At 41.3% G+C, this 17,390-nt stretch overlaps 1 protein-coding gene across 1 annotated transcript in view; it reads right to left on the bottom strand.

Annotated features, from left to right (window-relative positions):
- Window positions 1–1,085: 1,085 nt before the first annotated feature.
- Window positions 1,086–17,390, bottom strand: part of LOC145783559 (deoxynucleoside triphosphate triphosphohydrolase SAMHD1-like) — a 35,702-nt gene continuing 19,397 nt past the window's right edge. Inside the window, exons 5-7 of the mRNA XM_082595459.1 lie at window positions 2,222–2,290; window positions 1,865–2,008; window positions 1,086–1,250 (exon numbers count right to left, since the gene is read on the bottom strand). Coding sequence (XP_082451585.1) covers window positions 1,164–1,250; window positions 1,865–2,008; window positions 2,222–2,290 — 300 coding nt within the window. The 3' untranslated portion in view covers window positions 1,086–1,163. The remainder of the gene's footprint in view (window positions 1,251–1,864; window positions 2,009–2,221; window positions 2,291–17,390) is intronic.

Here is a 17,390-nt window from a genome sequence, read left to right on the forward strand (position 1 = left end):
TGGTCATTTGGTCTGGTAACATTATTGTTTTTCACCATTTTTATGGTTTATCTGGCAACACTACTTGTTCAGTCAACCATTGTAAAAACACTGTGATTGTGATTGTAAAGTTTAATTTGTAAACAAAAGCAGTGTCAAGAGTTTTGAGAATGTGTCAAGAGTTTTTAAATGATGCTTTAAAAAAATGGCCAAATGTTTCAAACATATCGGTAAACACATAAAAAATACCCTATCAATATTTCCTTTGATTTTGAAATGGGCCCAACTACAGCAATTACACTTCAACTTCTCCATTGTTTCTGCACAGAATCTTCACCAAGTGAAATTTTTACGTATGATGCTTCTAATCAGTATGCTTAAGCATGTAATCATAATCGAAGTTTTACCACAAAAGTAAATAACCAAAATAATTAAAACGGGTGTGCAAAAACACTTTGTGGCAATTGGGCCCTTCTTGGATTCACATATTCAATTGCATCCCAGTGCCTGTTATATGTTAAATACACTTCTGCAGATCATGATACTAGCTTTGTCGCATTTTAACTTTCTTGATAGTAATGGTGTTTTTAGAGATGTTTCAGTGTAGTAAAGGGGCCAAATTTGAGATGTTTTAGTATAATTAGACCTAAATCGTCCTAATTAACAAGTAGCCTACACGCAGTAAACTTTAGCAACTCAAAAAAAACTTTACTGAAGCGCGAAAGTCTATTATTTGTGGGCCCCCTGAGATGGTGGGCCCGGGGGCCGGGCCCCCCTTGGCCCCCCCCTTAACACAGCACTGTACATAGTACAATACCAAGTTGGAAACAGTTCGTTTTCTAATTTAATCTTTTGCATATATAGACTACTTGAAGCAGCTTAACTATAACCAGCAGTAGGCTACTCAATTAGGTTAAATTTAGGTTCACTTAGGAATTTGTTTTTAGTAACGTTACTTCTCAATTTTTATACCGTATTTGATTCTCAGCATTTTTGTATTTTTTCTTTATCATTTTCAGTAGATTGATTCGTAGTTATATTTTGTATATTTAAATCAGAAACAATGATAATAATCAAGCCAAATAAATCTCTTTTAATAAATCACAGTCAAAAAAATGCAAACTTTTTCTGATAAATGTTGTATATTATGCATATTTCAATGTTGTAACTTTATATGTTTTCCTTTAACCCATCCACTTGTCGAATGTCTGTTTGACTTCTTCAACTTTGTCTTTGTCCATCGACTTGCAATAAACCTGCAGCTCCACATCCTGCAATTTGAAATAAACGTGTTTTGTTGGTTATTGATTGTGTAAAAAAAATTAAAATTTTAAAAGTTCTTACTTCTTGAAAACTCAAACAGTAGCGGATTTAGAAAATGAACTTGGGAGTGCACCACATTTAATTGCTTTGCACAAAATGATTGGCTTAGTGGTTAGTGCGTCCGCCTCTGAATCAGTAGGCAGGGATTCGATACCTTCTCTGGTCATATCCAGGATTTTTTTTAAAGTAGCACTGAATCTTGCTCGCTACTTGGCACTCAACAGAACCCGTATAGCATCAAGCTGAAACAGGCCATTTATATTTAGACTTGTGAAGCAATGATAACGACCATGCGGCTAAATACAAAATATTAAAAAGTGTTAATGGATACACGGTGCTTAAATTAACTATGCTTGTATTGATAAATTCACTATGCACAATTGATTATAGGTTGCAGAAATGTGGTTCGACGCATCCTCACTAAGCCATGGTTCGAATGCGAACCTTTACAATCTCAAAATTTCATTGTTCATCAAAATTTCAATATACTCGTAATAAGCTTAGATTGATTAATAATTACAGCGGCTAAATATCAAATAAAATTTAATAAGGTTAAACTGGCCAGGAAATGCTGTGGCAACATGTGGGAGATATCTTTTCTTTTCATTCTTTTTGGTTCTGGTAGTGTACCCGGTTTTGTTTTGGAAAAAAATAAGTAGTCATCCACAGGATTTCTAGTCTTCTTTCCATAGTGAAACTCTGCCCTCTAAAAAAGTAAATAAAGCACCTGACTAGCATAATTTCTCTACATTTCCATTCGACAGCACTATCAGTTAAAGCCTGGTGATTTAAAATATTTACCAATCAATCAACATTATTTTGCACAGAAATTATGACAGGCTAAAGAATATGTTTTTTTTTAAAGACTTTTCTAGAGCAAGCATTTGGATATTTGCCGTTTGAATCACTCTGTGCTTACCTTTAGTGAGAAAACCAAGTGGTCTTCTAAATCTTTAAACTTTTGTCGAAACTTTGCTTCCTCGTCTTTCTAAGCAATCGAACAAAGGAAATTATAATTTTATAATAATTTTAGTAGTGTATTTATAACATTATAAATTATAACATTTTATTCATAAAAATCACAAACCGAAATGCACTCAATAGAATGCAGACAAAAATGAAAATTCTATAAACAATTAAAAGAGAAAAACTAACGTATTTTGGCCCCATAATTTGAAATAATACTATTCAAAGACAACTATTAATAAAGAACATAAACAGAAAACAAAATAGAAGCAGAATACCAAAAATCTGGATTAATAATATTATAGACTGGAGAGGATTTAACGACAGATTGCAACTGAAAAACCTCACAACAGAAAAACTTGGCGTTTTATTGCCTCCAACCCTCGACGAGAGGAAAAACTTGATGGTAATTTATAGCAATTTAAAAACCGGATGTTTGTAAATCTGTGAATTATTCTCCTTCAAGTCATATTGAATATGGAAATCTTTTCGTATTCAGTAGTGATTATTTTATAAATAAAAAGGTTTCTAAAAATTCATTAATCAAATCATGTATGTTTGACTACTCCGCTCCAATATGTACAACTGGAAAATGATTCCATCTGCGAGTGTGGCAAAGACGAACAAACTACAAACCACACCATCTGCAACTGCGCCCTCTACCATCAGACAAATGATGTGCGCGATGACAAATCAATTCAATGGCTTCTCTATACCTTCCCAAACAGTGGCGGCTCGTCTATAGAAACTGCAGAACTGCAGCACCCCCTGCACATTTCAGAATTTTATTTTTTTTATTAATTTCACGTTTTTTTTTTCAGTTTCTCTATAGATCCTACCGACTAGAAGTTTCATAATGTCTGAATTTTAAAAAGTATTATGATTTTTCAAGTTTTATATTTGGAAGCTTTGAACTGCAAGCTCTGCAGTTGCGATCTTATAAAAGAAGAACAAAGAAGAATCGTGACGTCTATTTGGCTGAGGTTGCTTTAAAATTCCACGATTCCAAACTGCAAATTTTGCAGTTGCTGGTCAGGCTGGCTATTGTTGCAAGTATACTTCATCGTTTTCAAGCACAATGTTAGGTGACTGCGACTGATGCTGTTACATGGTTAGACTAATATGCTTTGCTTTCTGGACAAAAAGATAAAGCTTAGACTAGGTTATCTTGATTGAGCTTAGACTAGGTTATCATTATTGTTCTTACCGGCACTTAATTAAATTTAAGCTAGGTTCTTTGTTTACTTGCGATAATAAGTTAAGGTCAAAGATCTAGGGGTGTAACTGTAAGAACAACGCAACTTCTTAATTGGCTAGATTTTTTATCAGCATTTTGCTGAGCAGGGTCTGCCATATTTACATTAATTCCACATCGCATTGTTATTTTCAGGCTGTGTGTTGATGGTTTATAAGTGCTAGTCTAGTTGTGCAGCAAGTTGATGACTGGTAGAAGGATAGGTTATGACATGGGAGGCTGCAACGTGGTGCTGTCAATGTGAACTTTCATATACGAACAGTTAACAAAGTTCATGAACATTTGGAACCCTTAAAATCCTGCCAGTCTACATCAACTACTGATCATACCATTTCAAAAGCAACAGGTATTTTGCATTACCTTACCAACAAAAAATTCCTCTTTTGATTGCAGCTTTTTTCTCAAATAATGCCTCATGTTGAAGTGATTTTCAACCAAATGCAATCTCGAGATATTGATGTGTTCAAAGTACATGAATATATAGGCAATTTCAAAAGTGCAATTTCCGTGATAAGAAACTCAAAAGTACCGTACTGTGAGAATTCTTCAAAAACACTTATGGCTGAAGCGAAGGAGGTGTGTGACTGCATGTGTTGACATAATGGCTAGATATTTCTTCACCGAACAATTAGTACCTGCAAAATTGTTCAACAAGAGAAGCTTCAATAGCTTTAAGAATATAGTGACCATACATGAGGTGGCAGTAACTGTTGAAGCATATCCTTTCATAGAAAAATAAAAGTTTGAAACTGAACTTGCAGTATTCTACAGCAGATTGGACATGCATGAATATTTCGCGTTATTTGAATTGATGACATTTATTCAGAAAAGTAATTTAAATGATGCTTTCAGTGAAATTTCCAAACTGTTAAAAATCCTCCTAATTATTCCTATGACCACAGCAGAGCCTGAACGCTTCTTTTCAACATTAAAAAGAATCAAAACTTTTCTGAGGAGTACCATCAATCAAGAAAGGCTCCAATCACTAAATGCTCTTGCCGTCATTTCAACAGAGAAAAAAATCTTCGTCACCCAGACATTAACGACAAAGTCATCTTTTTGCTCAAAAGAAAACAAGAAGAATGGATTTTGTCTATAAATAAGCTTGGTTCCAGTTGACATGGAGCAGTTTATTTGTAAGTAACTTATGTTTTGTACCTTATCCCACTGTTTACCTTTGTATCCACCCTAGTTATAGCCTGCATAGTGCATGTGCAGCATGCACTGTAGGAACTTTGTGTCTTTTGTTTATTTGTTATTCATAGTAATAAAATAACCCATCATAAAATAATTTGTCAGACAAACCACAAGAAATCTTGTATTTCAGCGAAAGAAAAACTTTCCTGGATCATCCATGGCCTTGACTGAGTCCCTCACTAAACGGAGAGTTTAACTCGTCAATGATGCAAAACACCAATTTGGGAAAAGAAATGTTTGAACAATCAATGGCAACAGTTTTGTATTTATTTATTCACAGATACACATAATCAAATCTTCAGAAGACATCCTAAAGTTAAGTACCGTACTGATTAATTAATCTTTTTATGTTTTGGGTTAGGCCTATAATAGCCTATGCCTGTCTAATTTGTTAAAACTGGTAACTATTTACAAAACAATGCTTATATATATATATATGTATATTATATATATATATATAATATATATAACTGCAGACAGTGCACACCGTTTCGACCTCCCGGTCTCATCAGTGCAGTAGTTAGTGTTAAACTGTTTTATTTGCATCGACAGCGCACGGGTACAAATAATTGACACGGCGAGAGAGCACAAACAAACATAGCCAGGTCGAAGACTTTCAGAAACCGGCCTGCCACACCCCGCGGCGGCGGGGAGCGGCGTGATTTATGGGGTGACGATGCACCCGGAGGGTTAAGTCCACCAGCTTAGGTCGCGAGGGCCAGGCTGGGGAGTCGAGGTACCTGTGGAGGGAGAGTGTGGATCGAAAAACTATATGGCCCGTCCGCAAATTTAGAATGGCGGAGCGGGCCAGGGAGACAGGCTCTTTCTGCATAGCCCAGAAAGAAGCCCTGCGACGAACCGGGCGACCCGTCGTGTGTGGACGCTGGAACCGGCAGTAATTGACCGCCGGGCAGCGCCCACGTCTGGAATAATGGCCATGAAGATATATATATCTCCATGTGACATTTTCCCATTTGTGGTACCTAATCAGTAAACAAAAATGGTACTACTGCCAACCTTGCCAAAGTGCTCAAACTGCAAGCAGTGAGCTTTGCGCAATGCATAGCAAGGTGCCTCCAGTAAAGTGCTCAATTGGCGTAAACCTCAATTGGCGTAAACCAAGAGCTATATATATATATTCAAGCTATATATATATATATATATATATATATATATATATATATATATATATATATGACGCTCTTGGTTTACGCCAATTGAGCACTTTACTGGAGGCACCTTGCTATGCATTGCGCAAAGCTCACTGCTTGCAGTTTGAGCACTTTGGCAAGGTTGGCAGTAGTACCATTTTTGGTCACTGATTAGGTACCACAAATGGGAAAATGTCACATGGAGGTATATATATATCTCCATGGCCATTATTCCAAGATGCAGCCTCAAAACTTCTCCCTCAAAACTTCTCCCCCAATTTTCTATTTTTACCGGTAATGCAGCCTATCAGTGCCTCTGGTTTCGATCGCTAGCCTCCCCGACCCAGCTGGGCGAACCTGCCTCAACGTCTGGCCAGTGCACATCCGTGCTCGCCGAATGAAAGCTTACTCTTCTCCAGTGAGTATTAATTACACTCCCACCTATAGGCTACACTCCCACCTATAGGTTCCCACCTATAGGCTATATATATATTTTTTTGATTACAGTATATTGATTCATCGAGCCTCTGCTCCACATTTTTATTGAATATTCGTCTGCCACGAGAGCCAAATTATCCTTAAATGGTTAGACTCTCTTCCTCGTGGGAGACCCCAATTTTATCCGCTCTGCCTACTGGCAGACCGGGTATAAGAGTCAAAGTACCTGCGCGAGGACGCGTGAAGGAGACGTGGGCGCTGCCCGGCGGTCAATTACTGCCGGTTCCAGCGTCCACACACGACGGGTCGCCCGGTTCGTCGCAGGGCTTCTTTCTGGGCTATGCAGAAAGAGCCTGTCTCCCTGGCCCGCTCCGCCATTCTAAATTTGCGGACGGGCCATATAGTTTTTCGATCCACACTCTCCCTCCACAGGTACCTCGACTCCCCAGCCTGGCCCTCGCGACCTAAGCTGGTGGACTTAACCCTCCGGGTGCATCGTCACCCCATAAATCACGCCGCTCCCCGCCGCCGCGGGGTGTGGCAGGCCGGTTTCTGAAAGTCTTCGACCTGGCTATGTTTGTTTGTGCTCTCTCGCCGTGTCAATTATTTGTACCCGTGCGCTGTTGATGCAAATAAAACAGTTTAACACTAACTACTGCACTGATGAGACCGGGAGGTCGAAACGGTGTGCACTGTCTGCAGTTATTGACGCTCTTGGTTTACGCCAATTGAGCACTTTACTGGAGGCACCTTGCTATGCATTGCGCAAAGCTCACTGCTTGCAGTTTGAGCACTTTGGCAAGGTTGGCAGTAGTACCATTTTTGGTCACTGATTAGGTACCACAAATGGGAAAATGTCACATGGAGGTATATATATGTCCATGGCCATTATTCCAGTGGGGGTGTGGCAGGCCGGTTTCTGAAAGTCTTCGACCTGGCTATGTTTGTTTGTGCTCTCTCGCCGTGTCAATTATTTGTACCCGTGCGCTGTCGATGCAAATAAAACAGTTTAACACTCTAACTACTGCACTGATGAGACCGGGAGGTCGAAACGGTGTGCACTGTCTGCAGTTATGTATATTATATATATGATATTGCAAATAATTTTAACCAATGTATATTGTATAGGCTAGATTGTCATTCTCCTGTTGGACACTGCCTTTTTACTTGTAAATTAGGAGAAAAAGTCTACTTTAAAATCATCGTATTTTTTGTCCCAACAATGATAGTTGTAGCAAGATCCCGATATCAATTGAATTGAGCAATTGTCCAAACTGGAAATTGGTCTTTTCGTGTTTAAATTTCACAACAATTTACTACCAGATTGCTTCTCCAACCGTTTTAAATGTGTCAAAGAGGTTCACAGCCTGTGTACAAGAAACCATGATAATGATTTTCTAAACATTCTATACTTCTCAAAAACGCTTGTAACTCAGCATTCAATAGAATTCCCAGGTGCGAAAACGTGGAACGAATTTCCTTCTTCAATTAGAAAGAGTGATACAAACTCACTTTTTGTCCACAATCTAAAACAACATTTAAGCAAACAAAACGGATACGCAATAGAAAGACAACATAGAAAGGCTGTTTTGCATTCTTATCAAGATTCCAGTTGAAATGCGAAATACTTTGCAAAAGATTAGGCCTACCTAACAATAATGTCGACTGCTTGTGCTGTACCGTACTTTTATGTTTGTAGATATTAACAGCAAACGCAACACTCCATAACCAACACGACACTAAAGGAGATGAGAGCTTCATCAGGACATCATCATCTTATCTACCAGCAGCTCGTCCATTCCATCACCCACCAGGACAAGAAACAATAACTTAAACTGGATCTCAAACCTCAATCGTCGTAGGTTACTGTGTGATGTGCAGTCTGACCATAGAAAGAGCTCAACACCTGCTCTCCTGGGCCACATCAAACGAGCTTGTGCCTGAGGATGGATTTTTTTTTATGTTCAGTTTTCTTTCTCCATCCTATTATTATTATGATTACTGCTCAGTGCTCATCCACATCAATCTTGGAACTGACAAATTCAATCCACAACACTTTTCATTAGGCTGTCATTCATACTACATTGGTGCTTGTTTTTGTTTTATTTTTTGCTATTTGTTTTTTGGGTTTTGTGGCTGTGCTAACTACTGACATGTAGCCTAGCCTACTACATGATTTTCTATTCAGGAACGTTTTAAACCAGGGGTGTGCAATCTTTATTACAGGAGGGCCAGATATAAATAACTGGGTGAAACCGCGGGCCGCACGTTTATTTAACATATGATTTCTAGTAGTTGCAGGCACAAAAGCATTTTTTTTGTTAGTCATGTTATTCTTATGGCATTATTAGGGGTTATCTCTTTGCAGAAATAATCAGTCAAGACGCATAAATTTCTGAATAAAACTGCTATTCAAATTTATTGTCACACCAACTTTATACGAGTTCAGTGAGAAATTTGCAGCTGGCTTCTTTTCTCGACGACTTTTTCCCAATTTACTTTAATGGAAGTGCTCGCAATTGGAAGTCCATTTTCAAGTGTTCGTCTGTCAGAACCGATCGATAAGGAGATTTCATGACGCCTATTTTAGAAAAAAATTGTTTGCACAAATACGTTGAGCCAAAAAGAGCCATTTTTGAAGTCATGAGTTTTTTCAAATGTGGAAAGTCATCTTGGTTGAAATGTTTTCGGTAAAAATCGCCAAGATTCATTTCTAAATAGCCTAGGCTACTTTGCTTTCAAATCCGTTTTCTCTTGAAGATCGATCAGTTCAAGTTGGATATCAGCTGGTGCTTTGTCAATGTCTGTTGAATGGCGAAGAGAATATACCAAACAAATGTTCATGAGATTTGAAGTCCTTAAAACGAGCCAAAAATTCATACAACAATTTTTCAAGTTGGTCTGCAAATTCAGTTTTCTTCTGAGGATGCATTCCATATAGTCTCTCAAAGTTGAAAAGTGGAAAAGATTTTCTGTCTGTTTGTGAGCTTTCCAAAGTCGTAATTTGTTCATAAAGCCTTTTATGTGACCATACATTTTTACGTTCCAAATGATTAAATACAATGGATTTGCGGTGGCCGGTGGGAGATTTCTAAAATGGTTAGGCTATAACCATGGCCACCTGGAGATCCGGCCTGATTTGTCACATTTTGCAGATTTTGATTACGGCTACTGCTAGTGCTTGACTGATATTTTTTGAGATGTTTTTACTTTTTGCGGGTTTTTAATGACATAAAACTTTTTTGTTGCCTTGGGAAAGCAGCAGCAAATGAAAAAAAGTAAGTTGTAAAACGCTAAATCAGACTGTTATTGAAAAATTAACAGTCTGACTAAAATCTTCGAAATCAAATTTTCTTTGTTTTTCAACACGTGAGGATGTTAAAACCTATTGTGTCATCTGGGAAAAAAAGAAAAGAACGCGTAAAAATCAAATTTTTAGAAAAATTTATTTAAACGTTCGCCCAAAGTTAGAAAAACCTGGAAATTTCTGCAAAATGTGACAAATCAGGCCGTATCTTTAGGTGGCCATGGGCTAACAGAATTTGTTAGCCTAACCTTCTGTTAGCCTAACCATTTGGACGACCAGGGATGGACGACAAGTGGCTCCTCGTGCCCCCTCCTGTGAGTAACATCTGCACCCAAGCAGATGCCAAACGAAACTTGTCAACCAAGAGCCTCCACCCGGACGGCACAGCTGCAAGGGGCAATGGACAAGTTCAGACGCCCCACCATTCTGCAGATCAACATAGAAGGCTACACAACAAGCAAGATCAAAGTTGTGGAGCAGCTTGCCCATACCAACCGGGCACTCGTCATCCTCCTCCAAGAGACCCACTGCACCTCTGCAGATAGGCTAGCTATTCCCAACTACACGCTAGCCGGGTCTATTTTAAGCAGGAAGCACGGCATCGCCACGTTTGTGCATGAGAGCCTGAAGTGGACCTTTGTCGACCAATCTCCAGCTGATGCCGAGATTGAGTGGGTGTGCATTTGTATCTCAGACTACAACATCGTCAACATCTACAAGCCCCCACCCTCACGATTGTTGCCACTATCCTTCCCAACGTTCTCCTCCCCCAGTCTCTACGCTGGCGATTTCAACTGCCAGCACATCGACTGGGGCTACAACAACACAAGCAGCGACGGAGAATTGCTGGCTGACTGGGCCTCTACAAACCATCTTGCCCTCCTATTTAACCCAAAGGAACCAGCCAGTTTCCACTCCGGCCGCTGGGGAACAGGGACAAACCCTGACTTGGCCTTCGCGAGTGTCGACAGCTCTCTTCCAGACAGACGTGTGCTTGAGAAGTTCCCGCGGTCCCAACACCGGACGTCTCTCATCATCGCCCCAAAACTTGTGGCTCCTGTCCCAAGTTCATCGGTGAAGTGATGCAACTTCCAAAAAGCCGATTGGAATCAATACAGCCTCCTGACCAATGAGTCTGCTGCAAAGTTACCATCGACTGAAACATGCAACGCAGACGAGGCATACCAGGACTTCTGCAATGCCATAATAACTGCTGCAAAGGCCACGATACAACGTGGCCATCGAACCAGCTACACACCATGCTGGGACTCTGAGTGTGAAGCTCTCTATCGCTCCTACCTAGCCGCCACAAGTGGTGCTGCTTCTAACACCGCCGCCATCAGACTACTTGAGCGGCTGGATGCAAAGAAGCTTGAGCGATGGAACGAAGCTGTCTAAACCATCGATTTTTAAAGCATGGAGCATTATCAACAACCTCACTGGGCGCTCAGCGAACTCCCCTCGTCACTGCCCCGTTTCTGCTAACGCCATCGCTTCCCAGCTAGTGCAGAACGGGGTCCACAAGACAAAGGACCGCAAGGCATCCCGCCTTGTTGCCAAGGAAGTATCTACCCTGTGGCGTGCGGAAGCATCACAAGAAGAAACAATCTCTGGAGACTTCACTCCAGAGGAATTCGCCACCGCCCTCCGCCTAGTGAAACCACACAAGTCTCCAGGGCCGGATAAGATCTGCCCTGAGCTTGTGCTCCATGCTGGCCATGCCTTAAAGTCCTGGTTACGTAGATTCCTCTCTTCCTGCTTGCACCACCTCACAATCTCAAAAATCTGGAGAAGAGCTTTAGTAGTTGCGATCCCCAAGCCTCACAAGCCACCAGAGGACCGAAGGAGTTATCGACCGATATCCCTCCTCTGTGTTCCTTTCAAGATCCTCGAAAGACTGATCTATGTCCGCGTCAACCCAATCATCGACCCGCTCCTTCCAAAAGAGCAAGCTGGGTTTCGGCGCGGAAAATCCATCGTAGATCAGGTCACACTCCTAACTCAAGACATCGAGGATTGCTTTGAGGCAAAAAAGAAGGCCAGCGCTGTCTTTCTAGATCTCACAGCTGCCTATGACACCGTATGGCATCGCGGCCTTACTTGCAAGCTGCTTCGCCTGCTTCCTGACCGGCATATGGTTCGTATGATTATGGAACTCGTCAGGAATCGAAGCTTCACCCTCACCACCGGTAGCTCACGGCGAAGCAGACTGAGACGCCTCAAAAACGGCGTCCCACAGGGATCGGTCCTGGCTCCACCTCTTTTCAATGTCTACACCCACGACCTGCCAATTACGGTCTCCGCAAAATACGCTTATGCGGACGACCTGGCAATTCTTCACTCCACAAAGTCGTGGGAAAATCTAGAAGAAACCTTGAGCCTGGACATGAAAACTCTCTCAGCTTATCTCCAGAACTGGCTACTGAAACTCAGCGAAACCAAAACTGTGGCAGCAGGTTCCACCTCCACAATCGGGAAGCTGATCGTGAGCTACATGTCCAGAACAATGGAAAATCTCTGTCCTTCTGCCCCGAACCAAGATACCTTGGGGTGACACTGGACAGATCGCTCACATATCGCCACCATTTGGTGTCACTGCGCAAGAAACTCACATCCCGCGCTGCGCTACTCAAGCGCCTGGCAGGCTCTAGCTGGGGGGCGAGGGCAGATACTTTGCGTATAGCAGCCTTAGCCCTTGTCTACTCTTCAGCAGAGTACTGTGCACCTGTTTGGTGCCGCAGTGCTCACTGCCATAACATCGACACTGCCATAAACAGCGCCCTGCGCACAGTGACCGGATGCCTGCGTCCCACACCATTGGACAATCTCTCCATTCTCGCTGGCATCCAACCCGCTGAGCTTCGTCGCGAAGAAGCCACCCTGTCCCTCGGTCGACGGGCACTGGAACCTGACCACCCTCTCCACAACAAGATCTCTGCTCTCCCAAACGAGCACCCCCGTCGACTGAAATCAAGACACCCATTTGTGCCAGCCGCTCAACTTCTCATCAACGAAGCCGATGTACAAGACATCTCTGCGGCTACTTGGGCGGACAATAAATAGAGCTCTGAATGGAAGTCAAGCACCACCAGACTCCATTCGTTCATCCCCGTCACCGACACGCGCCCCATTGGCCTGATACTATCAAGACAGGCATGGGTGCGCCTCAACCGTCTCCGTACGGCGTCGGGCTTTTCCGCTCAACTATGCACCAATGGGGAATGGCCTCTTCCTCCTCCTGTGAATGTGGTGCCGAGGAACAGACCGCAGACCACATCATCAATGAATGTTCCATTGTCAAGCCACCTAACGGAGTGGAAGGTCTGCGTGTCATGGATGATGAAACCAACGACTGGCTGCTCTCTAGTAGCCTTCCAGTGTAGTCCGGGAACATCGTGAATCTGGGGTGGTAAAAGGATAGACCCTCGGCCCCAGAGGCTCACACGACGACGACGAGCCTAACCATTTAGAAATCTCCCATAAATCTACAGTAGGCTACAATAATCCACTCCACAATGAATTGTTCACACGTAGGCTTACCAGACTAAACTAAATTATAAACACGTTTCGCGGGCCGCGTACAATTCAAAATTGGCACATCTTTGCGGGCCTCATAATTTTTCTACGCGGGCCGCATTTGGCCCGCGGGCCGCACGTTGCACACCCCTGTTTTAAACCTTTCAAGTTTTTGCCACCTTTTCCTGTTCATTAACGTGCTGGTAGGTCTATATCGACTATTGCAGTTAGTAGCATCTTTTTCGTCCCGGACGTGCCCTTTGTTTACCGTCGGGACTCTGAAGTCCCGCTGCGCAAAAACGCTCTCCTGCATCCCCGAAAGATTTGAGAAACATTTTTTTTCTGTTTAGTACACCAAACGATGTGAGTACTAACTCCAGATGTTTTCAAAGGTAGCCACTTTAACAAGTCGAAATTCTGCCACTGAAATTGACTACAATGCAACCGCCAACCAATCAGAACGTGTTATAAGAGGCTACCGTCCAATTGTGACCCTTCTAGCACTCATCCAGAGAGGAAATGCTTGTTTTGAACTTTATTTGGTAATTACAGAAGAAAAAGAGCAATAGCAGTGGTGAGAATCGAACACGCGTCAATGAAATGACTATTTCTAGCCCTAACCCTAACCCCTAAGCCAACCAGCTGACAAAAAATCCATCACTTAATTTGCTTTCTATCATCTTCTTTTCGCCATTTTTTACGTCACTTAAACCGTAGCGTATGATTGGTTGGCGGTTTCATCCTAGTTAATTTCAGTGGCAGAATTTCGACTTGTTAAAGTGGCTACCGTTTTCAAACAAAGAGAATTCACGCTTGGCTGGGTCGCAAGGTAGCCACTTCAACAAGTCGAAATTCTGCCACTGAAATTGACTAGAATGAAACCGCCAACCAATCATAAGCTGCGGTTTAAGTGACGTAAAAAATGGCGAAAAGAAGATCATAGAAAGCAAATTAAGTGATGGATTTTTTGTCAGCTGGTTGGCTTAGGGGTTAGGGTTAGGGCTAGAAAGTAGTCATTTCATTGACGCGTGTTCGATTCTCACCTCTGCTATTGCTCTTTTTCTTCTGTAATTTCCAAATAAAGTTCAAAACAAGCATTAACTCTCTGGATGAGAGCTATAAGGGTCACAATTGGACGGTAGCCTCTTATAACACGTTCTGATTGGTTGGCGGTTGCATTGTAGTCAATTTCAGTGGCAGAATTTCGACTTGTTAAAGTGGCTACCGGATCGCAATGTGCTTCAAAGTTTCAGTTTTGAAAAATGTTTCAAGTTCCAGTTTGACCAGTCAGCAGTCGAAATATTCAATCATGTTTTTTGGTACAAAAGCGACAGTGTTGGACTTTGTTGAGTTTTTTACACCTTATGATATAGTAACTACAGTGGGACTCAGAAGTCCCGTCAGTGATTTGCTGACATTTTTAGGTCAATTCTTTAAACTTTCGGTATGCTGGTGGTGTATGGTAAATTGTGTGTTTTATATCAAAGTTTTATATCGAGCATGTTAGTCAGGTACTTTTAAATTGTTGTAGCCCACATAGTACTACCCAGACAGAAAAATCTGTCATTTTTACATTGATTCAACGTCTGCAGACGTTGAATCAATGCAAAAATCACATATTTTGTTAGTGTTTCACAGATTTAGGTAGTAATTGGGTAAAAATCACAGATTTGGGTAGTGTTTCACTGTGAAGTTGATGTATGTTTGTGTGTTCATGGAATTGCACAGAAGCTGAACTATGGTGTATTATTTTCAGCAAAGTTTGTAAAATTACGACTTCAAAATGAGTAAAAAATATCAACTAAATGATGCAATGGTAATATTGAAAAACTTTCCAGATGATTCTTCATCTACAGATGAAGAATCAGATTTTGACAGCGATACTGAAGTTGGAAATGAAATAGATCTAACTGATACAGATTATCTGTGTCCGGATGTTACTGTCATGAACAATACTTCCAATGAAAGTGACGCTGAAGAAGTTGGTGATACCAGTCTGCTCGCACTGATGAAGTTGCCAGCACATCTCGCAGTGTTCGCAAGAAATTATGGAAGAAAGCAAATGTGAATATGGAAGCAAATTTGATTCACCCCAAGGTATGCTATACAGTAGGCCAAATGCAAATCAAAAAACAAATTAGTAGTACTTGCAGGTACTTGTTTGATTTACTTCTAAATTTAGTATTGTGTATATTTTTGATCATGCATGCAATAAAGTTCATGGATATTATGTGCATTGTAAATAAGCTATATACTGTATGTATCATGATTTGTATTTTCTTTGCAGGACCTCAAGAAGTTATGTTTTCCACTGCAAATGCCCCTGGAGACTACTTACTGCGGTTTGTTGATGCTGACATCAGACAAATGCTTCTGGAACAAAGTAATCTATACCGTGTACAGAAGCAAAGGTTTGCAACTGTCATGTCAGAAAGAAAACTCTATGGCTTTTTGGGATTCAATATGTTGATGGGCTATCATAGATTGCCTTCATGGCCTCTTTATTGGAGGGCAGATTTAGATGTAAATGTTGCACTGGTTGCATCCACAATGCCTCGCAATAGATTTGCCCAAATAGTGTCAAATTTACATGTGAATGACAATGCCTCCATTCCTGAAACAAACCAGGATAAACTGTACAAAGTTAGGCCTTTACTAACTAAGATAAATGAAAAATTTCAAGATTTGTATTGTTGCACAGAAAATCTAAGCATGATTGATGAAAGCATGATTCTCTTCAAGGGCAGGCAATACAATCCCATGAAGCCCATAAAAAGGGGATACAAACTCTGGGTGCAGGCTGATATGCATGGATACATCAGCAAATTTTATGTATACCAAGGCAAGGACTGTAAAAATGACGAGCTTTATACAGATTTCGGATTAGGTTAAAAAGTTGTGCTAATGTTGACGGATGATATAAAAAACAAATACCACAAAGTGTATTCTGACAACTACTTCACCTCGGTGAAGTTGTTAGAAACCCTGAAGAGAAATGAAGTCCTTGCATGCGGGACAGTTCGACCCAACAGAAAAGGGCTCCCAGTCCACACTGTTGCTTCCGACAAGCAACTGGACCGTGGCCAGTTTGATCACAGAGTGGCAGAGGGTTTGGTTTACTACAAGTGGATGGACAGAAAAGCAGTCCACATGCTGTCCAACTTCCATGGGACTGAACCAACATCCCTGCTAAGGCGACTAAAAGACGGCTCAAGGAAAGAATTCCAATGTCCTGTGGCCATCAAAGACTATAATGCATTTATGGGTGGAGTTGACAAAGCTGATATGCTTTGTGCTCTCTATGGCACCAACCGCAAGTCTAAAATATGGTGGCACAGGATTTTGTTTGGTGTGATTGATAGAACAGTCGCCAATGCCTATGTTGTGTACAAAAAGCTTGAGGAACAAAACTGCTTTTCGTTGGACTTCCGCAGGAAAGTGGCACAAACTTTTCTAACCCTTGGAAGAAGCAGCAAGGTTGGTAGGCCATTGCAGACTCTCTCACCAAATGTACAAGCAACAAAAGACGCAAGTCCAACTTCTCAGTGTCCAAATCCACACGTTTGGAAAATCGTGGCTGCCATTGGCCTGTGTTTGTAAAAGAAAGGAGACGTTGTGAAGTTTGTTCTGCCAATGGTTGTGAGTCTCGCCCACATTCAAAATGTTCTTATTGTGATGTAGTTTTGTGCTGCAATCAGCAAAAGAACTGCTTTGTGGTATTTCATGAAGTCTAATAAAGTGTGTCACTGCCGTTTGTTTTTTAGTTTCTGCATTATTTGAACCATCGACAGTGACATGTTCGTCTATTTCTGTGTGGTTTCCTTATTCACAATATTCTGAATGTGTGTTCTTGTCCTCTCGATGTCATGTATTACTGTCAATATACTCCATACATGTGGTATACTATTTCACTTCATGTATTGCATTGATTTTGGCTATCCTCTTTACTTCTATTGTGAGAATATTATCATCGGACTGATAAAACCTCCTGGAAAGTAAATCCTGACAAGCTTCACATACTTGGAGAAGCTTTGAACCACTGACACAAGCCTGATCAACGAGATTGGCCGAGTAAAATTTTTTGCTGTAGAAGAATTGCCTGAATTATTCCATCCACTAGGTGGCTGATGAATTGTGAGCTATCCTTGAAGTGCATTGCTCTAGTGCACACCCTGAGAGTCGAACCAGCGCCGCTTGCTGTTGTCATTTTCCATCCACAAAGCCCAAAATTCAATCGCGGTAAAGCACCCTTGGCAGC

Source organism: Aplidium turbinatum, chromosome 1, assembly GCF_918807975.1.
Source record: "Aplidium turbinatum chromosome 1, kaAplTurb1.1, whole genome shotgun sequence".
Lineage (NCBI taxonomy): Eukaryota > Metazoa > Chordata > Ascidiacea > Aplousobranchia > Polyclinidae > Aplidium > Aplidium turbinatum.